Here is a 22,570-nt window from a genome sequence, read left to right on the forward strand (position 1 = left end):
AAGAATATATAGTCTAGGTTGAGGTGGGAAAACTTGTTAGCAGTGCCTTGGGATACTTTCATTGTCATTCTGGTTAGTATTTTCCAGTCTCCCTTCCCATGTTATACCTTTTAACTGTTCATTTTATACCCAATTTCAAGTAGGGCATCTAAAACTATAAAGGTTTATGAGAATAAAAAGCAACTAAAAGAGTGGCTTAACAACTTATTAGGAAGGATAAGGATGACAGCACTCAACCTAGATGACTGGCAGCTATCACTAATATTTCAGAACCTATTCTCTGTTGAACCTCCTGAATACAACTTTTTTTTCCTTCCTCTCTCCCTCCCTTTTCCTTTCCAAAAATAAAAATAAAAAACAAAACAAAAACTAGTTTGATAGCTCTTCATCACGGACAGAATAAAACTGAAGCTCCTTGGCTCAGCACTGGAGGCCAACTGTCCTGTTCCTCCTTCCTCTCTAGTCTCCCCTCCTGCCTCTCCCAGGACAATGTGAATTGTCAGTGCAGACGTGATGATACGTGTCCATACCCCACATGTTGCCATAACTCCACGATGTTTCCACAGCCTAGGATGCCCTTCCCACAATTTCTTAACCGCTGAAATCTTACTCAACCCTCAAGATGCAGCTTAAGAGGCCTTCAGGAAGCTTGCTTCAAATATCTCTTCTCTTGTGTTCCCGTCTACTGAAAACAGACGGATCTTATTTATTTCTGAACCTACCGTTTGGCCAAGCTGGGCAGGGACTTTGTTGACTGCTGTACCCATGTGTGTACAGCAGGACCTGGCCCACAGTAACTACGTGTTGAATGCCTGAATACGTTAAGAACTGAATGAATAAATGCTCACTCAGCAAGACTTTTTCTTCTCTGTGTATTAAGATACAGGCCAACAGAAAGTTCCTGTCTACAAATGAATTCAGACCCTCTCTTGGGAGGATTATTCTTAGGTCTTAATTATCTAAAGAACTAGGTTGGGCAATTTCTGCCCCCCACCTGTTTGTCTCAGTCTCAGTTTCCAGAGAGGCTATAACGCTCTTCCAGAGGGTAGTACTTTCTGCATGCCTCGTCAGGGGATGCACAACTAATTTCTAAACACCAAGGCCACAACTGCCACCAGCAGATGAAAAGGAACAGATTGATTAGTGGTCCTCTAATTCAAAGTACATCTTTTTGGAGTCTGGCTGTAGCAGTAAGATAGTTTTTTGAGGTTTTTCAGAAGCTTTTGGGAACATGAAAGCTAAAGTTCTATTTATCTCCCCCGCCCCTTCTTTTAAACCCATGTCATTTTTCTTTTCTTTTTCAGTCTTCAGCCCCTCAAACCTATGTCATTTTTTCTAATTTAAATAGGAACATTTCCTGTCTTGGGCAGAAGAAAATCTGTTGATTCACATGGACCTAAAACATATCCATTCACATGCTTTAGGTCCATATGAATCAACAGTTTTTTTGATCTTTAAAATTTTAGGACCATCTGAATGTTAGTAAAGATTTACACTTTTAAATTGTGAACAAACATGCCTTAAACAGAGCTTTGGAAAAAACAGAGTTCATATTTTTGGGGTGGTAAGAGGGAGAGCAAATCCTAAGTTCTTGTAGACACTTAGAATAGAATTTGCCTTTGTTAGCCAACATAAGTTAACGAGTTAATAGCAATAGAGGGATGTAAAACTGGAGCTAAAGCTGGAATGTGAGGTGGGTGAACAGAGATGACGGGGGAGGCTCACTTGTTCTTTGAGCTGATTCACTTTCTCTTGAAGAAGTCTTTTCACTAGTTTCAGTTTCTGTTCAACTTCTATCATTCGTTCCTCCATGACAGTTACCAGTTGTTCCTGGTTTCCCTGAAGGGAAGAAAACTGCATTATCATTTGAAAATCATGTCACACTGAAAAGAAAACACTGGTTTATTTTCCCCACAAAATGCCTAGAGAAAGGACAGCAAATGTTTTGCCTTTGTAACAGGAAGGATGGATTTCTGATGAAATGGGAGTTTTGAGCCCTGCCTGGATTGCACATGTAAGAAAAGTAACCCTATCAGACAAATAATCAGATTTAAAAAAAAAGAATCTTACCTGTGTTACCATCGTCCCCCTGATATAAACCAAAATTCTTTAAAACCCATAATTTAATACCTGTGTGTACTTCTAGTAAAATGGACATCCAAGATAAAAGATAGTTATCACCTCCCATCAGTGATTTGGGTCTTTGCAATGTTGTGGGCCTCTTAACAACAAAACAAACACTGACTGTATTCAGCGTTTCCTAAGATTTCCAATCAGCTTGCAATAGGCATGTCTGTTTTTCCTCTGAAGCAGCTGATGACTCTGAGGGTGTTAGTTTCTTTCTTCATAATAAGCAGCCTCTTCCTGCCAATTTTTCTAGTCATCTGTTTCCCACTTGTAAATGTGAAGCACACATCTGGATTGGAGGATGGGTTTATTACCAAAGCAGACTGAAAATTAAAAATCTCCTCCTCTCTTCTCACACAATAGTGATAGGTTAAGAAGTAAGTGGGTTTTGGAGAGCAGCAAGACCTAGAGAGATCAGAATGCAGCCAACCGCCTCCCACCCCCCATCCCTCTGCAGTCCACCAAAAAACGTCCCCATGAGGAATTTCAGATTTCAAAAAGGTGTTAACGGGTGATGGTAGTTAAGACACACTTTAAAAGACATGTAGAATGACCAAATGTAAGTCAAAGACAACCATCTGTTTGGATATTAGTCACACTTCATCATCAAACCCTAAATCATGTAGTAGCTATCCTGAGGATAGAAACTGTAAGCAAAGGTCTAATGCAGGAAGTAAATTACAAGAAGTTGGGCCTGGAGAACATCTAGCTTTTGAAAAGGCTGACATTTAAAAAAAATAGCTTTTTAAAGTTCAGACATAAATACTATAAGTCTGATAACTACTTGCTCAACAAAGCAAAACAAAAAAACATAAGAGATAATTCAAAGAACAGAGTTGGCAAAAGAGTGGAAAAACAGGAAAAACAAAGGCAGTCATATACTTAAAATTTATTTTATTTCATCAAAATTTTCCTGTCAAAAAGTTTTATACATCTTATACAAAACAGTATAAATACCCCTGATTTTCTTCAAATTCCATATATAAAAGTAGTACCTTTTGTTAAAAATAGTTACAACATATGGAATGAGAAAATATATAGACTACATCTTTCAAGAATCTTAAATCCACACTCTTTAAAGCGTATAAATAAAATGATTTGTAACAAGCTGATGTTTGTGAATTTGATTCACAAGATCTGTCATTTCTACATAAATAAATAAGAGACATAATACTGCAAAGGTTTAACAGTAAAAATAAATAATTTAAAAGAGCACTTGATTCCAACATAGCTTATGTCTCTGTGTGTGGTGTGTGTGCATGGGTGGGTGTGTGCGTCTGTCTGCCATGGTAAGAAATGCCATCCATAGCAGCCCAGTTTTCACAGGTGCCCAATCCTTCTGTAGGAATCTGCATGCACTGCTCGCTGCTCCAGTAGCAAGGCCTAGAGAAAGAAGGCAAGTGGTACACTTCACCCTCATGTCAGGATGAGTTTTTAGGGGGAGTCTAAATTCACACATTTATAATGCAAACACTTTTTAAAAGCACACACATCAACACTACATAGGCAAGCAAAGCAACACAAACGCAGAAGAGATCACATCACGCCACACACAGAAACGTGCAGATTCTAATAATCTATATTCCTAAAATTAGCGTCAGCTCAGCAGCAGGAAATGGGAGAGCCTGCAATAGCATTCTGGTGAGAGTAATAAGTAGTCTACCCTTGTCAGCTGGTTGGAGGATTTTTCTTTTTTCCAAAAATCTTAACTGTTTTTCCTCCAATTCTTTCAGGATTAGATAGAAGGATCCTTTTTAACATTGGTGGGTGGGTTGGAAAGAGCATGCTTTGAAAATAGTGTGTAAAAGAGTAATGAGTAGAATCTTGGCAGGATCATTCGGTTAGAAGGTCCACTAAAAACTGAGGTCAAAGTTTTGTAGTTCAATTACATAATGAAGAGTTAAAGCATTTCTCTAACACTCTACCATCACAATTTAAGACCTTTAATATTGGGAAGTTGAAGAGATATGTATAAAGCTTTCAAAAACAGATTTTAAAGCTCATAAGACAAAAGCCTTCTAAAGCTGATTAGAAATATAGGTATGCATGTAGAGGGAAAAGTTGATTCGAACTGACAGGTGATAGGAGTACTTCATAATAAAGCATAGATACCAGGAGAAGAAATAGAACTGCTCCTATGTATAGTTCCAGGGCTAACAAGACTTTGCAAAGCCACTCTGAGGGGATTTAAATGGAGATGGGAAATTCCTTATCAAGTATTAACTGAGAGGAAAGGTATCTGAAAACACAAGTGCATGCAAACCAGAAAAAATTAATGTAGAATCCCACAAAGAAGGAGTTTCTATTTCTTTATTCCTAATTCTGAATTAACGAAATGGGCAGGTCCCGAGAGTTAAACTTCTGAGAAGGATGATGAATGCACTAAAGAGAAATAAACCTAACACAAGATTGGATGTGGTGGTAAGCTGGGATCATGTTGATGGAAACAATGAGAAGATCTTGATCTTAGTTTTTTGAACTGGATAACTTAAATGAAGTATGTCAACTAGAACGATGTCACTGACTACACTTTGTTGTGAACAGTCCTCGCTTGCGATTTTCATGGAATGCAGCAGGCTGCAGGGCTCTGGCACAGGAAAGCTCAGTGTACTTTGTTAGTAGCACATATCCTAGCCACATTTAAACTTTGTAATATTTATTTTTGGCATGGGATGGGAACATTAGGCCAATTGTGCACTATGTTTAAGTGATCCTGATACTTCATCGTCTATTACAAATGGGCAAAGGAGTCTCAGAACACTAAATGACTCCGCTTAGACACTGAAAGCTCAAAAGTAGCACTGCACAACCCAAAAAAACGCACTGCAGTTCTATGGATTTGTCATACAGGTAAAATATAACTCTCCAAAAGAAGATTTAGGGTGACGATTTTATTTTGTTTTTTAAATTTAAGAGATGGAGTTTTGCCATGATGCCCAGGCTGGAGCGCAGCGGCTATTCACAGGCATGATCGTAGCTCACTGCAGCCTTGAACCTCTGGCCTCAAATGATCCTCCTGTCTCAGTCTCCCAGTAGCTGGGACTACAGGTGTGTCCCACCAGATTTAGGTTCTTTCTCTCCACCTTTGAACTGGTATAACTTTCAAATAATCGGGTAAAATTAACAGGTGATCTGAGTTTACTACTAGAGAAAAGAGAGCTTCATACCTGTGGTGTGTTGGTTTCGGAGATCCTGTTTTCAAGTTCCTCCTGCAGGTGCTGGTTTATCCTTTCTGCCTGCAGCAGCTGGTGTTGAAGCTGCAGAAACTGCTCCCTGGGCACCATCGGACACGCTTGCTGCTGGAGCAGCTGCAAATCCCAAGCATGAGGGGAGGGGCTAAGCATCGCAGTGGACCTCAGGTGCTGCATCTGAAGGACAACGGCAAAGCTCTGGTCAGCTGAGTGCCTTCAATCCCAGAGCTGCCCTTGATGGTGTCCAGCAGTGAGGAATGAAGGCTACAAATTCATTCATAACCTCAGACCCACTGAAACTTAGAAACAGGACAGCACTTGGGCCTGAGGAAGATGGAAATGAGAAGAGCTATTTTGCTTAGTAGATAATATGCTTAATAAGTAGACTTTCTTAAAAGTTTTAGACTTAAAAAAAAAAACACTTCCCAACAAGGGCATGATGTACATAATACATCTGAATTCCATCTCTTTTTTTTTTTACACTGGAAAAATTACCTCCCTCCTTTTTAAAACTGGGGTTGGAGTAAGGAAATCGGGGGAGAAAGTGGTTATGCTTTAGAGTTTTACCACTTTACTTACCATTCATAAAGATAAATGTTCAATGACTACATTTTTTCCAACCCTGAGTTAGCAAGTTTTCTGAAGAACTTCATCTTGGATCTAAAATTATTTTAACCTACCTTTAGTTTATCAATATGCAGTTACACCCTTAGGTGAAACAGTACAACTAAGACAATTCTGGAGCATAAAGCAATAATATCCTGGAGCATCTGGGAACCAGAGAACATGGAATGGGAGTATTCAAGACCATGAGGAAATGTGCATCAACATGCCAGTCCAAGTCAGGGAGAGGAAAGGGAGAAGGATACGTGGCATTTGGGCCAGTGAGGCAGGCCACTTCACGCCTGTAAACTCGCTGAGCATGCAACAAACATGACCAAGGACTAAGCTCAAGAAGCGGCACCTCTAGGCTTGTAAGAAGGTGGAAAAGGACCCTCTAAGACTTGGCTATAATGAAATGTTGTGAAACTGCAGAGCCACTATCCATTTCCTTAGAGCAAAATTTCTAGGTGGGGGTAGGGGCATGGCCCACTTTGAAAATACTTCCAGTTGTAGATTCAGAAAATCACTTTATTTTCATGATACAAATTATGGAGAATTATCCCATAATTTTATAGCAGTGGGATAATTTTCTTCATACAGAATGCTTTAAATACTGAGGGAAAGTCTGATGCAACCAGACATATTACACCATTAAAACAAAATGCATACTGGCTCTCATCTTAAATTCTTAGTAACTGTTATGAGCAACAGAAAGGATAATATGAGCAAGGGGTTGAATGAGATGGCTCCATGCTATGAAAGTTCATTGAAAGAGAAAGTTCTACCTTCACACACTATCTCAGGCAGAGAACTGCACCCTTCTCTGCTACTTCCAACCACTGAGTTCTAGGTACAGGTTAGCCACAGACAAAACAAAAAGAAAAGAAAATTATAGGAGTTATAAAAGGAGAAAAGTATGAGTTATAAAAGGAAAGAACAGTACTAATTAGGTATATTATATACATGAATAAGAGCATATGAAAGACCAACATTTACATTTTTTCGTGTATAAATTTTCAACACTAAAATGTCCTACAGCTCTAATTCTGCAAGTGCATCTACACTTACTGTATTCTCTTTGTACCCCCTCAATATCATGAATTAGAAGATTCCAGATTCAGGCCGGGTATGGTGGTTCACATCTGTAATCCCAGCACTTTGGGAGGCCAAGGTGGGCAGATCACTTGAGGTCAGGAGTTCGAGACCAGCCTGGCCAACATAGTAAAACCCCGTCTCTACCAAAAATAGAAAAATTATCCAGGCAAGGTGGCATGTGGGCCTTTAGTTCTGGCTACTTGGGAGCTGAGCAGGAGAATCGCTTGAACCCATGAGGCAGAGGTTGCAGTGAGCCGAGATCCACACCGCTGCACTCCACCCTGGGTGATAGAGTGAGACTCTGTCTCAAAAATAATAAAGATTATTCCAGGTCCAGTATGGAATGGACCTGATGTTAAATCTCTTGCCACTTGGAGATGCAGAATATAGTATAAAGTATAAATCATTTTCTTGTTCAAGTGTCTGAACTGTTGGCTATCACAGAGGTACACAGGAGACCTAGGAACTGCTGATATAGCCTGTAACCCTTTTGTTGAATGTTTAGAACGAATTGTTTATTGAACTGCTCACAGTGGAAAAAGCCCTGAAGTAGGAGTCAAATACTAATCCTAATTTTTCCTTTTCCTAGTCGAGTAATTATAGTGGGGGATATGTTACATTAGAACTGTGACTGTTAAACTAGTATATACAGATGAGGAGAGCCTATTTCCCACAAGGGAGTGCGTATGTCAAATCAGAATCATGAAGAGAGCTTTGCTTAAATTCCCTGATTCCAGTTCTGAGGCAGAAACTTGTCCCCGCCCAGCTTACCATCTGCGGCCCCAATGAGGTAAGAATCCCTGCCAGAGTGAGAAGCAATGTACCTATCCCTCAGGTGATCTAGGGCACAAAAGAAGGTATGAAAACCACTGTGCATCCCCCAAATTAACCTACTCTATAGATATCATAATATAAATAAAAACCCAGTTTGTAGGGCTGGAGAAGGGGAATGGTTAATGCTTAATGGTTACAGCTTCTGTTCGGAGTGATGAACAGGTTTTGGAAGCAGTGGCAATGGTTGTAGGATGTTGTGAATTTAATGAATGCTACTGAATTGTACATTTTTAAACGGCTAAAATGGCAAATTATATGTTAGGTATGTATTTATCACAGGTTAAAAATTAATATACAAAAAAATCATTGAATTGTACACCTGAAATATGTGAACTATATACTATGTAAATGATACCTCAATAATCCTGTTTTTAAAAACTCCAATCTGGAGTAATATAGGAGGGATTCGGGAACTCCCCATACTTTGGGAGTCTGAGGTGGAAGGATTGCTTGAACCCAAGAATTCAAGGCTGCAGTGAGCTGTGATCATGCCACTGTACTCTAGCTTGAGTGACAGAATCTCAAAAAAATAACCAGTTTGTATAAATATAGCGTTAATAATTCATTTTTTTTTTTAAATAGTCTTGCTCTGTCACCCAGGCGGGAGTGCAGTGGCACAATCTCGGCTCACTGCAACCTCCGCCTCCCGGGTTCAAGCGATTCTCCTGCATCAGCCTCCTAAGTGGCTGGAATTGCAGGCGCGCATCATCATGCCTGGCTGATTTTTGTATTTTTAGTAGAGACAGTGTTTCACCATGTTAGTCAGGCTGGTCTTGAACTTGTGGCCTCATAATCTGTCCACCTTGGCCTCCCAAAGTGCTGGGATTACAGGCGTGAGTCACTGCACCTGGCCAATAATTCAGTTCTATTTCCTAATGAAAGTTTTATTAGAATAAATAGGTATAAGATTTCACATTAAAAATCAATACTTGGTTTTTAAAAGCTACCTTTGCATGTGGCCAGCTTCATAAAAGAAAATACTTAAATATTCCAATTTGGTCTTTCTTTTTTTTTTTTTTTTTTTTTTTTATTTGGGGTTTCTCTTTTTTTCCTTTTTTTTTTTTTTTTTTTTTTTTAAGATGGAGTCTCGCTTTGTTGCCCATGCTGGAGTGCAATGGCACGATCTTGGCTCACTGCAACCTCTGCCTCCCAGGTTCAAGCGATTCTCAACCTTCCGACTGGCTGGGATTATAGGCACCCACCACCACGCCCAGCTAATTTTTTTGTATTTTTACTAGAGACAGGGATTCACCATTTTGGCCAGGCTGGTTTCAAACTCCTGACCTCATGTGATCACCTGCCTCAGCCTCCCAAAGGGCTGGGATTACAGGTGTGAGCCACTGCGCCCAGCCCCATTTCTTATGATTCTGGCTTAAAAACATGTGTATACATAGTACTTTTTAAGAGCACAAAAAGGCAATTTCTACATGTTCTTCTCTGCCTTACCTAAGTCTTATAGTTCACTAAGTGTTAGATTGACTAATTTTATCTACCCAAGGTATATCAATGAAATTCTTATTAAGAAGGATTTTCAGCCTGGCCAATATGATGAAACACCATCTCTACTAAAAATTTAAAAAATTAGCTGGGCTTGGTGGCACACACCTGTAATCCCACCTACTCGAGAGACTGAGGCAGGAGAATTGCTTGAACCCAGGAGGTGGTGGTTGCAGTGAGCCGAGATCGTGCCACTGCACTCCAGCCCGAGTGACAGGGCGAGATTCTGTCTCAATAAAATAAAAAATAAGAATTTATACATAAGTTTGTTATATACTATAATGGAACTCCTTAATCAGAAAGCAATCTAGATGACTGGAACCCAACATTCAAGCTGGTAAGTTAGTTTTACAAATCCCTTTTTTTTTTTTTTTTTGAGACAGGGTCTTTCTCTGTCACCCAGGCAGGAGTGCAGTGGTGTGATCTCGGCTCACTGCTACCTTCAGCTCCTGTGCTCAAGCAATCCTCCGGCCTCAACCTCTTGAGAAGTTGGGACTACAAGTACACGCCACCTTACTGGGCTAATTTTTGTAATTTTTTTATTTTGTAGAGACAGGGTTTTGTCATGTTGCTCAGGCTGGTCTTGAACTTCTGGACTCAAGCCATTTGCCTCCCTCAGCCTCCCAAAGTGCTGGGTTTACTGGTAGGAACCACTATGCCACCACAAATATATTTTCATAGTTATCAGATATATCTCTCACAAGGCAGTGCTGAGTTTTGAATGTAGTAATGAAGAATAGAAGCACTTGAAATTAAAACTCCTAAATGTCAATGCTCTCAAATTTCCTGCATGGATTTCCCAACTGAAGAAGGTGCTAGACACCAATCATATCTATAAAATCCTGCAATATAGGAGGGATCAGGAAACTGGTATAAACACGGTGATGGCAAGAGTGCTCAGGGCCCCTTGGCTAGTATCAGGGAGTCCCTGCCAACTGGTTTTGTAGAGGTACAGGTCTTTGCATTTTAGGTCAGTCACCGTTATTACTTTCTCTGAAAAGCAGTATAGCTTCCTATGACAGTATAATTCAGCAAAGTTGTCTAATAAACTTGGTAAGACAGACCAAAGAATTCAACTTGGCAGTGTACTTACAGATTCACAACAGGAATTCAATGCCATGTCTAGTCTCTATCAACCAATGGCTCATTCATGGATTAAAATATTCTTCATAGCTAAGGCCATCTGCTGAGAAACTTACCTCCATGAGCTGCTCATCCAGTTTTACTTGTTTCTTTTTCAGGCCTTCGTTCTCCAAATGAATTGTTTCTAATTCTTGCTCAAGGGAATTCATCTGACTGACCTGTTTCCAAAAACGAAATATTCCCTTTAAACAAAAAAACACTTGAGTTGTTCTATGTTCACAAATCTGTGCTTGTCAGAAATCTCAACTCTTGGAAGAAAGCCAAGTTAATTCCGTGGCAGAAAACAAATAATACAATCAGTGTATTGCTTACATTGAAGTAATCTAGTTTTAATCGCCTATCTTCGCACAGAATAGATTTCTTAAGGCAGCTGGCTTTTTAGACTTGGATGCCACCCACTGTAAGAAATGCATTTTACAACACAGTACACACACCCACATATATGTACAGTAAGTACCTGTCACTGAAATACCCTTACCATGGGCCATGTACGCTGATATTTTGTAGTATATTAATAAAAAATGCTGGTTTCCATTAAATTGATTTCATAATCCTCTACTATGGATCTGCAGTAGGAAAAATACTGTCTTAAGGCAAAGTTAAAGGCTTAAAATGGAGGGTACATAAAACCTGATTTATATAACTTCTCCATTTGAAAGATTTTGAGTACTCATTTTTATCTCTTTACTACAGGAAGAACCTAGTCAACTAGAGGACAAAATATTGCTCAGTTAAAAACATACAACATTACCTTAGAAAGCTGACTGCTTCTATCAAAAAGAGCTGAGAATAGCAAGAATTGTGAAACAGAAGTGTAGTCTTCCAGGTCCATTTTAAAATTCAACGTTATTTAAAAGCCTATCACAGACTTTCCCCCCTCCTCCCTCGTGAGCAGCTAGATAAAACCCATTTTCTTTCTGCAAAGTTTACTTGAATGTTCCTGAAATTTCGGCTTTAGAGCACAACCGACCTTCTTACTGCAAATGGTCATAACTTTCACAAAAAACAAAAATTTTATGAATATTTTCTAATGAAATATTTCTCTCAAATTTCTAAGCAAAGCATATTTTATATAAAGAGGTAACAGTGAAAACTGAGTTTCAGTGTAGAAAAGGAAAAGTAACAACTCTGAGAAGTCTGGTCTTGAACTCTAACTTTATGGGATGAAGTACAGAAAGCAAACTGAGTGGCACTGCAGAGGTGTGACCATGGGGTAGCCAGCCTCCAAGAGGCCCCAAAGAGCCCCACCTCTGCTATTCACACCCTCATACAGTCCCTTCCCACAGTAACCTAGGGTTAGTCTGTGTGACAAACAGAATGCAGCAGAAATGTTGGTATGTCAATTGCAGGATTAGATCATACAAGGGACCACAGCTTCAGTCTTGGTCTTTTGGCATCAGTGTCTGTTTCATCACTCCTTGCGGAAGCCAGATGCTATACCCTGACAAACGGCCCAGGTAGTGAAGAGCTGAGGTCTCAGGCAAGCAGCTGGCAAGGAACGGAAGCCTCTTGCTCACAGTTGTATGAATGAGCTTGGAAAGTAAATCCTCTAGCCCCAGTGAAGCCTTCAGATAATTGCAGGCCTGGCCAACAACATCTAGACTGCAACCTCAAGAGAGCCCTGAGTCAGATCACCCAGCTAAGCTGCTTCTGACTTTCTGACTTGTAGATAAGACAACAAATGTTTGTTGTTTTGTTAGATAACAACAAAAAATACAGCTCACATTAAAATGTTTCTAATATTAGGGTGATAAATATTTTGCCAACTTATAAAGGCTTATAATATTAATACAGATGATTAACTGTCTTTAAGAAAGCTTAAATTGTTCTTCATTCAACCATTATTCAATCAAAAAGGACCATGATGCTATTTTGACAAGGTAACAACAGCATAAAGAGATATAAGACCCAAAATACGCCACTGTAATCATTTCCTTAGAAGTGCACCTCAGAAGAAACACCCTTAGGAACACATTATAATGAAAGCATAGATGCATGCCATATACTTTCAAAAACTCACCTTCCTGTTAGTAGATCTTTCTTTCTGAAACTGATCACACTCTCTCTTTAAGCTCAATTTTTCCTGCTCTGTGGGTTTCACAGCACCTGATGGATTTAGATGTTTTTGGTGCTTGGGAAGAAGGTTGGATTCCAGTTGACGTACCTAATAAGAACAAATGTATGAGGAAGAAATGCTAATACAATCACCCAGCCAGTAAAAACAACAGGGAAAGCTTCAATTCAGTACTTGGGTCCTGTTGTAACTTCCTTTTCAGTCCAGCCTATAAATACTTGAAGCTTACTCTTCCGGATCTCAAAAGACCCCCTAGGTAAGTCTGGTTGGGTCTACAAACCCAACACTGTAGGAACAAGACAGGGAAGAGGGGACTTGTGCGTCAGGAGTCAACAGTGTATGTGATGTGGCTGCCAGGAAAACAGGCACAGCAATCCCAGGCCCCTTTTTTTCTGACATGAACACTACTTTTAGGAGAGAATGAGCTAACAGTCCCATCTGCTCTGTATTGGACTTTTCACATCTAAAGCAGTTCTATGAGGACATGAACCATGTCTGTCTTGCTCGCCACTGTCAGCAATAGCAGAGTTTCTGGCATGGAGTAGGTATTCTGAGTATCTGCAACTCTTCAGAGTTCCTCCTCAAAAGAGGTGTTAAGCATAAGTTAAATATCATTGGGGGACTATATAGCAGAGGTAAGGAATTCAAGCACCAGGGTGGTGGTTGGAAAAGACCTTTGAAGATCATTCTAACCTTGAAATGTTGTGTTTTAAAGGAGGCACCTTTTTCTCTCATAATGAGATACTGAGACCTGCAAGATCTGAGTCTAGTTTTGCCGTTTTTATACTACTAGTCTTGGTGGCCAGCCAGTTTGAATGAAGAATATATGGTTCACATAATTTCCATGAGTCTATATTTTGGATATGAAGATTAAAATCACAAATATAATATAAAACTATTTTATAAACCAGGATAAAATTGTATGTGAGCAAATGATAAATAACACATTCTTAAAATAAGTCTGCTATAGCAAGATACTCAAATTCCTACCTTAGAACCATTCCAATCACATCCAACATTCATTTTCATATCAAACTTGTCATTTGCAAACATACACCACGACGTGCAGCTTCTCAAGTTACCTTCTCCCTGGAGTGCGTGAGTTCGGCTTTGGTATTCTGTACTACGGCCTGGAGCCTCTCATTCTCTTGCCAAAGCAGCTGTTGTTCCTCATTCATCAGATGATCCAGCTTGTCCCAGGACAGCCTTTTCTGCTGGTTATGGAGCCCTGATGGATGAGTAGCTATTTCTGGGGCCCAGCTCTTAAGAGAGAATTGTAGAGTGTAAGCCTTAAAAACAAGCTGTTGGGTAATTTCTGTTTTGAGACAGGTGTCATAGTTACCCAATGACTCCTAGTAAGTACTTTTCAATTGTCCCCTTGGTCTTCTAAATGAAAGTATGTGTTTGTATATATAAATATGAACAAAATATTCTAGAAGTTTGATTTTTAAAAAAGGTTTGGAGAGTCTCTGTTTAAAATGGTCTTTGAGAAAACAGCCATGTCATGTCCAATAGTGAATATATCTGTAGGGCAAGGCCCAGTTCCTTAAAGGACTCAAGTGCATAGAGATTGGTGGCTTAGAAGTTGTCTCATTCTTTTGAGCCCAGAAGATAATCTTTTGATTCACAAAGGACATAAAGAGAAAGCTGAAACGCACTGCCAACTTGAAAGCTTTCACAAGCTAAACTCTGCTTTCATTTTCACATATGCAATCACATCCTTTTTTTTTTAGAATCCAAAGCACATGTTGTCCATGTAATTAACGTCGGAATTCAGAAATGTGCTTTCAGCTACCAAAGTGATTTTTTGGATCTTGAAAATGATTTTAAAAATGAAAAAGATAACACAAATATATAAGCCTCCTGTCTTTTAAAATCAAACATGAAAAAAAAAAAAAAAAAAAAAAGTGGAAAATTAATGTATTCGAAGATGAACAAAAACTGAGAAAACATATTGCTAGCTTACTTGCCCTGAAAAACTACAAGTAAATTGGAAATTGTTGATCCAAATGCCTACTCTTCCTAAGCCAGATTTCAGGTTTTCTAACTGAAATTAAACTCTATATTTNTTTGAGACAGAGTCTTGTTCTGTCACCCAGGCTGGAGTGCAGTGGCACGATCCCAGCTCACAGCGATCTCTACCTCCCGGACTCGAGCAATTCTCGCGCCTCAGCCTTTCAAGTAGCTGGGATTACGGGAGTGTGTACCACCACACCTGGCTAATTTTTGTATTTTTGGTGGAGACAGGGTTTAGCCATGTTGGCCAGGCTTAACTCTTAGCCTCCCAAAGTGCTGGGATTACAGGCGTGAGCCACCACGCCCAGCCAGAAACAACTATCGAATTTTTTTTTTTTTTTTTTTACAAAAAGTTCCACCAAGACGTAAGTGAATTAGTGTCTACTTTTACTGTAGGACAAAATCTTAACATCTACCCCAAGACTGACATCTATCACATTGTTCTTAATGTATCTGCGCACAGATTAGGCAGCACTGTGACTTATTAAAATGAGACACCCTTTTTACCACACCACTATCATGTGTCAGCCAGCGAACACTTTAACCAGCTCTGCCTGGACTTTCTGTTGCCACAGCAACAACCTATTTGTAGCAATGAATTATCTCCTGAAATTGACTGCTGTTGTTTTATGCCTTTTTAGCAGAAGTTGTACTTTTTTGCAAGCTTATGTATATATTACCAGATGAATTTCTTGCCGTGTTTTTCTTCACTTGATTTTTGTATGGTCACACAAATACTTTTATCTACCACTTTAGAAAATATTTTAGTTTTGTTACTACAAAACTCAATTCAGCCATGGTCTTCTGACTTGCTCAATACAAAAAGAAAAAAAGACCTGTCTTATATCACTATGGTTCATTTATGTGAAGTTTAGAAATAAGCATCCCGAAACTACAGTGGCAGAGGGTACAAAAGTGGTTCTCTTGGGGTTACCAACTGGAGGGAACACAAGAGAGCCTGTTGGGTGCTGGCAATGTTCTGTATTTTTATCTAAGTGATGGTTATATAAACACAAACATACATAAAGATATATAAAATATGCATATTTATATATACATGCATATACACATAAAAATAATCAAGTTATAGACTTAAGATTTATGTACTTTACCGTAAATAACTTATACCTAAATAAAAAAAGAACAAATCACCTTGCCACCAGCATTCTGAAGTTGTTTATGCAAAGACATCACTTCTTGTTTTAAAGCCTCCTTTTCCTGCTGAGTCACTCGTAGGTCAGATTTAACCCAGGACATTTGCAGGTTTACATTCTGCAGAGTGTCTTCTAAATTCTGAACCTGTATCATGAGAACGATCTTTTACCACTACACAAACCTCTCGTGGTCTCATCTCTAGCATGTTCAGCAATGAGTAAGGACAAGAGAACTTTCAGGTCCCTTTGTTTCTCTTTACTAAATCCAGGTTTCTTGTCAGTAGCTTAGTGGAAACTCAGGATAGTACGTATATTTATAGGATGTGAAATCATATATAGGACAATGTTGAGCTATGCCTGGAGCAAGGTACTACTGAGAGTTATCTGGTAGATTACTAAATGGTATCTTACAGAACCAATGGGTGCCAACTGGCATCACAAAGGATGGTTTCACTAAATTTTGTAGAAATTATGTTTTAGCCTGTGATGTTGGATTGTAAAGGACCCTCTTAGTTGAAAATAAAAATATATATTTGTAGAATCCTATTCTAGGCTAGGCATGGTGGCTCACACCTGGAATCCCGGCACTTTAGAAGTCCAAGACAGGAGTATCGCTTGAGCCAAGGAGTTTGAAACTAGCCTGGGCAAGATGGCAAGACCCCCATCTCTACAAAAAATAAAAAATTAGCCAAGTGTGGTGGTGTGTGCCTATAGTCCCCGCTACCTAGAAGGCTGAGGTGGTAGAATTCCTTGTGCCCCAGAGTTTGAGGCGGCAGTGAGTGGTGATCCAGCCTGGGCTACACAGGGAGACCTCACCTCTTAAAGAAGAATCCTATTCTATGCTAATGTCTCATATAAATTCCAATTTAAAAAATTTAAATTTATAAATGGAATGTTGATATATATCTTTAAAACAGGGCACAAACCTGCCTTAGATATCCTGTTTATAAATTAGGAAGAAGCAGTCATTTTTATGCACTATTCTCGAGACTTCATAATTAATAAACTTTGAGGGAAATATTATTTTGCTACAATATATTTGAAATATTATTTAAATAATTTTGTCACACTATATTTACTTTTTTTCTTGAGATGGAGTCTTGCTCTGTTGTCCAGGCTGGGATGTACTAGCGTGATCTCCGCTCACCACAGCCTCTGCCTCCTGGGTTCAAGCTATTCTCCTGCCTCAGCCTTCTGAATAGCTGGGACTACAGGCACATGCTACCACATCCAGCTTTTTTTTTTTTTTTTTTTTTTTTTTTTTTAATTTTTAGTAGAGATGGGGTTTCACCATGTTGGCTGGTATGGTCTCGAATTCCTGACCTCAAGCATCTGCCCACCTTGGCCTCCCAAAGTGCTGGGATTACAGGTGTGAGCCACCACGCCTTGCCATGCTATAAATACACATCAAATATTGGTCAAATTGAATCATTTGGAACCCTCTTATGCTACTTCCACCTGGAACATTCTTTTTACTGGGATTTCTATTGGAAGATCTAGGAGAATACTAACTGAAGATGAAACAAGAATTGTCCACGTACCTTTTCCTGAGAAGCCACCAGCTGTGACTTTAAGCTCGCACTTTGATGTTCCCACGATTTCTGTTCCTGCTTCATCGTTGCGATTCTCTGCTCTAAAAGGCTTGATTTTGCCAACTGTTTCAGGAAGGGAAAAGAGGTAAAAGGGAATTTTTGCAACATTATCTAGCCTTAATTTATATGCCTGCACTTACATTGTCAAGAACAAGAACCATCTATTTATGTGGGGGAACAGGGCAAGGTCAAAGAAGGAGATGGTCTTCCTGGCTCCTTGTTATACTTCTAATTTTGAGGAGTTGCTTCTTTTGGAAATTTCCTATTTTTCTTTCCTACTGCCTCATGTTTTGAGGGTGGAAGATGGTAAGCTGGAAGGCAATTAAAAATCTCAAGAGCATACCATAAGAAGAAAATACAGAATACCTATTGAGGCAGGTGGGGGGGGAGAAAGGCAGTGTTTTTGGATCTGCTAAAGATAAAATAGAAACTGCCTATGAAATTGATCTCAGATTATTAAACCCATAATTTATAACAAAATAGCAGTATGAAGTTGCACTGTGATACAATGATGAGACAGGCCAGGTGCAGTGGCTCACATCTGTAATCCCAGCACTTTGGGAGGCCAAGACCGGTGAATCACAAGGTCAAGAGTTCAAGATCATCCTGGCCAACATGGTGAAACCCTGCCTCTACTAAAAATACAAAAATTAGCTGGGCATGGTGGTGCACACCTGTAATTCCAGCTACTCAGGAGGCTGAGGCAGGAGAATTGCTTGAACCAGGATCTAGGAGGCAAAGGTTGCAGTGAGCCAAGATCACGCCACTGTACTCCAGCCTGGGCTACAGAATGAGACTCTGCCTCACCAAAAAAAAAAAAGGAATTTTATATTATTGAGTTTAATTAGTAAACAACTAATTTAGACTTTATCACAGTCTTGGCTGCAGGAAATCTAGCGTCAGGGAATGCCACAGATGCTGCTCCAGGAGACTCCTGGAACAACGGACTAACATGGGAGGCCCCTGTGCCACTGTCCACAGAGAAAGGCTCATTACGGTGCACATTCTGTATGATGATGGCAAAGTTCTATTATTTTTACTACCTTATCAACACAGCTATTTAATTCCTCACTTAGAGCTTCCTTTTCTTTCAGCAGTTTTTCATTGTAGCTTAGAACACTCGAGATTTTTTGCTGGAAGTCAGAGAGATCAGGACATCTGTGCAGCTGTAAGAGATAAACAAATGAGTCCTTCCATCACATCTCCTGGCTGGGTAAGTACAAAGGGGCATTTCTAAATAAGGCATTTTTACAGCTGCTGCTATTTGCCTATCTGTAGATATTTCAGAAGACATAAACTCTAGCAGACTATAGTAAACTTCAAATATTCTCTTCTGGCTTCTCTCTGTTCCCCAGTTGACTGCGGAAATGTCTGCTTAGGTAGACTCAACCAGACAGACATTGTTAAATAATGATCCCAGCTCTCCATTTTACCTTCAGGGCAAAATAACATACTGCCATTCTGTCATCAATTTAACACATGTAGCATATTATATTTTCCTCATGCTTTTTAACTAGAAAGATATTTTCCAAAAAATCTCATTCAAGATTATAGAATTGGGCTAGTTGGGGTGGCTCACACTCATAATTCCAGCACTTTGGGAGGCTGAGGCGGGCAGATCACTTGACATCAGGAGTTTGAGATCAGCCTGGTGAACATGGTGAAACCCTGTCTCTATTAAAAATACAAAAATTAGCCAGGTGTGGTGGTGTGCACCTGTAATCCCAGCTACTTGGGAGTCTGAGGCAGGAGAATCACTCAAGCCTGGGAGGCTGAGGTTACAGTGAGCCGAGATGACTGTACTCCAGCCTGATGACAGAAACTCTGTCTTGAAAGAAAAAAAAAAAAAAAAGACTGTAATTGGCATGAACTGAACCGCATACAAGGTGACACCCAAAGGCAAGTTTAAAGCTAAAATTGTATTTTTCAGCTTGTTCCCTGTGCTCTTCCTTTCAGAAGATGCCTATGCTGGCTGGCCAGTAAAATGTTGTTGGTGTGGACACACTGGCTTTTCCTCTCCATTTTATCAAATCAAGAGAAACCAAAGAGTGTTCTTACTGCTCTTCCACATCAATGCTGGTACTAGTCTCATTTTGGGCTGGATAATTCTTTGTCGGGGGTTGTGGGGCATTCTGGGCATTGTAGGATGTTTCACAGCATCTCTTGCTTTACTCACAAGATGCCAGTAACCACTCCCGCAGCTCCCAGTTGTGAAAATAAATAATGTGCCCAGAAACTGATAAATATTCTGAGGCAGGAGAGCATTCCTCAACCCCTCACCCTGTTGAGAACCCATGCTTTAAAGAGGCTGTTTCTTACACTTTTAAACTCTTTCCCATAGTTTATAAGTTTGTAACTTTCCTCTGTTTTCACCTGGCTTTTCAATTCTTTATTATCATTATGATTTCACAACCATCTTTTCTGCTTCGTGAACCTGAAGTTCTTTTACATTTAGCTGTAGGAATAGTAAGACAAAACAGACTTTCAGGGTTGAATCTTGTCTTCAACTGGCAACAAATCCAGCATACCTTACAAATCTGAACAAGTCAGAAGAATATAGGAAAATTTATTTTCAAGTACCTGGGCACTGGTTTAAGAAAGGACTTTCTACTTTAACCACTGCCTTGCCTTCCCACCCTCCAGACACCCAGAAAGCTTCATGCCACTTGGGATGTCTGTAGACTGTTTCCTTTCAGTGCAATAAATAACATGTAAAAGTGCTTTGTGAACTGTGAATCATGCTGTCATACAGAGTAGCACATGCCTCCTGGGTCCATGTTGTTTAACAGCAATGATGGGCTGACACTGCCCTCTTATTGGGATCCAAAAGGGTCCCGGTACCTGATGAAACAACTTTCTACCAAAGGCAGACCAGGCTATTTCTACATCACACTATTTATACCGCCTCTGGTTTTTTTTTTAAAGCAATAAAAAGGTGTTGAAGGATGTCCTCCTCATGTTGTTTTTCTCCTAGCTCTGCTCCTTTCCTTCTGTTCTTTAGCTTAGCAAAGCCACAAAGCACACATTTCCAACACTATGAATTTGAAATCAATCATTATCATCCCAAAGGCTTTCAAAAAGTCAAGGAAAAAAGGATTCTCAATTTAATCAGGATAAAGTTGGTAGTAATAGCCTTGAAATAGCTCACCACACCACAGAAAGGCCCTATGAGTCTTAACTTCTCTTATGTTTATATGGGACAGACAGCTTCTCAAGTCACAGCAGAACAAATGTATTCTGCATAGCAGCAGTTGACTTGAAAACATTCTTAGAAAGCACCTGTTGAGTAACAGTACAGTACTAGGCATTATGAAAGACTTAATAGTCTTGCTATTAAGAAAGCAAGACTCATAGGGGTCAATCAGATCAACAGTAATATCAGGTGGTACAGACTGAATGTTTCTGCATTCAGGGAAGGACAACTTTGTGCTTACAGGCTGAAGAGACAGATGTAAGAAAGACAATTTTATAAGATACAAGTGCCATAATAATCTGATGCTGAAGCAAACAAATAAAATGGAACAACTAAATCTTCCTACTATAAACCAGGATTGTTCCAATGGAAAGATTCCTGTAAATACTGAAAATTAAAACGGGACAATGTTTAGGACACAATTTTTTTTATCCAACAATGCATTTCTCCATGAGAGGGCATAATTTTCAAGGTGAGACCTCTTTCCTATTTTCATATTTAAAACTAAGCCTTTTTTGTTTCTTCTTTTGAGGCAGAGGGTTCTCTGGCCCAGGCTGGAGTGCAGTGGCACAACAGTGTGATCTCGGCTCACTGAAGGCTTGACTTCCTGAGCTCAGGTGATCCTTCCACCTCAGCCTCCTGAGTAGGTGGGACTACAGGTGCACGCCATCACAGCCAGCTAATTTTTTTTTTTTTTTGTAGAGATAGGCCTTTGTCTTGTTGCCCAGGCTGGTCTCGAATCCCTGGCCACAGGTAATCTGTCCACCTTGGCCTTCCAAAGTACTGGGATTAAAGGCATGGGCCACTGTGCCTGGCCTAAAGTTTTAAGCCTTTGTTTGAAACTTTGAAATAGGCTTCTGAAGGCCAAATTCATAAGTGAGACTGCATGCCATCATGCTCTAGAACTGATGCCTCATACTTGTTACAGAAAAAGGGAGAAGGACCAGCTTCATCAATGTCTCACAAATCAATGTGAACAGAATTAGAAAAGTTCCAAGCAAAACAGTACCCCTCCTTTTAGACAAACATATGTTACTTTATAACCTGGCTAGGTGAAAGCAGAACAATAATTTCTTAAACTGAAGTGGTTGGGATTCATTTATGATAACAGAGTTTTAGAGTGGGCCAGGTGCAGTGGCTCACGCCTGAAATCCCAGCATCTTGGGGGGCTGAGGTGGGTGGATTGCTTGAGCCCAGGAGTTTGAGACCAGCCTGGCCAACATGGCAAAACCCCGCCTCTACTAAAAATATGAAAGTTAGCTGGACATGGTGGCGGGCACATGTAATACCAGCTACGTGAGAGGCTGAGGCATGAGAACTGCTTGAGCCCGGGAGATGGAGGTTGCAGTGAGCCAAGATCACGCTACTGGACTCCAGCCTGGGCAACAGAGGGAAGAAGGATACTGTCTCAAAAAAAAAAAAAAAAAACAAACAAAAAAGACTTCAGTGCGTACAACATGCATAAGTTACCTAACTAGAACGACACATGGATAATTAGCAATAGCCTTTGTGAATAGGCTTTTGCACTTCAGGTCCTCAATTTTGCCAAGCAGTGGGTCCTCAGCTACCAAGTTAGTTGACAGGCCTCAATACAAAGGACAACTGGTGGCTAGAAACACCAGCCCACCAGGGGCCCTCCAGTTACATACTGTTCTGTGAACCCCCGTAAGCTGCACACAGCCTCACCTGTTTGATTTTCTCCAGTTCATCTTTGAGAAGGAGGTTTTCCTGTTCCACAATATGGGTCTGTATTTTGACTTCAGAGAGTTCTGCCTCTAGAGAAGACACTAAAGTGGAGGACTAAGAGAAAAATCAAAAAGTCAAATAATAGACATATACGTTTAGCCTGGGGCAACTTACTAGGTTCACAAAAAGCCATATTAAAGAAGCAATAGTATGAACTCAATGACACACTGTTTTATGACCATTTTTTACCCTTATATGTAAAAGACTTTCCACTTAAATGGCATGAATATGATTTCCAAGGTAGGTTTTGCATGTTTCTCCTCTGTAAAATTACTGTCTTTTTCTTGGGGGAGTTACTTTGAGAC

General features: G+C 39.8%; 1 protein-coding gene across 16 annotated transcripts in view; it reads right to left on the reverse strand.

Annotated features, from left to right (window-relative positions):
* NIN (ninein) overlaps positions 1-22,570 on the reverse strand; it is a 107,959-nt gene that overhangs the window by 4,715 nt on the left and 80,674 nt on the right. For 9 of the 16 annotated variants that reach the window (XM_017506753.2, XM_017506752.2, XM_017506762.2 and 6 more), the window contains 9 exons: positions 22,206-22,319; positions 18,370-18,492; positions 17,276-17,389; positions 15,733-15,879; positions 13,647-13,826; positions 12,511-12,654; positions 10,547-10,648; positions 5,295-5,495; positions 1,726-1,839 (listed from right to left, as the gene is read on the reverse strand). In XM_017506753.2, the coding sequence (XP_017362242.1) occupies positions 1,726-1,839; positions 5,295-5,495; positions 10,547-10,648; positions 12,511-12,654; positions 13,647-13,826; positions 15,733-15,879; positions 17,276-17,389; positions 18,370-18,492; positions 22,206-22,319 (1,239 nt within the window). Of the gene's footprint in view, positions 1-1,725; positions 1,840-3,004; positions 3,511-5,294; positions 5,496-6,706; positions 6,768-10,546; positions 10,649-12,510; positions 12,655-13,646; positions 13,827-15,732; positions 15,880-17,275; positions 17,390-18,369; positions 18,493-22,205; positions 22,320-22,570 lie in introns of those variants that run through there. The other 7 variants (XM_017506756.2, XM_017506758.2, XR_001818537.2 and 4 more) reach the window with 6 other exon arrangements.

The sequence above is a fragment of the Cebus imitator genome, unplaced genomic scaffold (assembly GCF_001604975.1).
Source record: "Cebus imitator isolate Cc_AM_T3 unplaced genomic scaffold, Cebus_imitator-1.0 Scaffold358, whole genome shotgun sequence".
Taxonomy (NCBI): Eukaryota; Metazoa; Chordata; class Mammalia; order Primates; family Cebidae; genus Cebus; species Cebus imitator.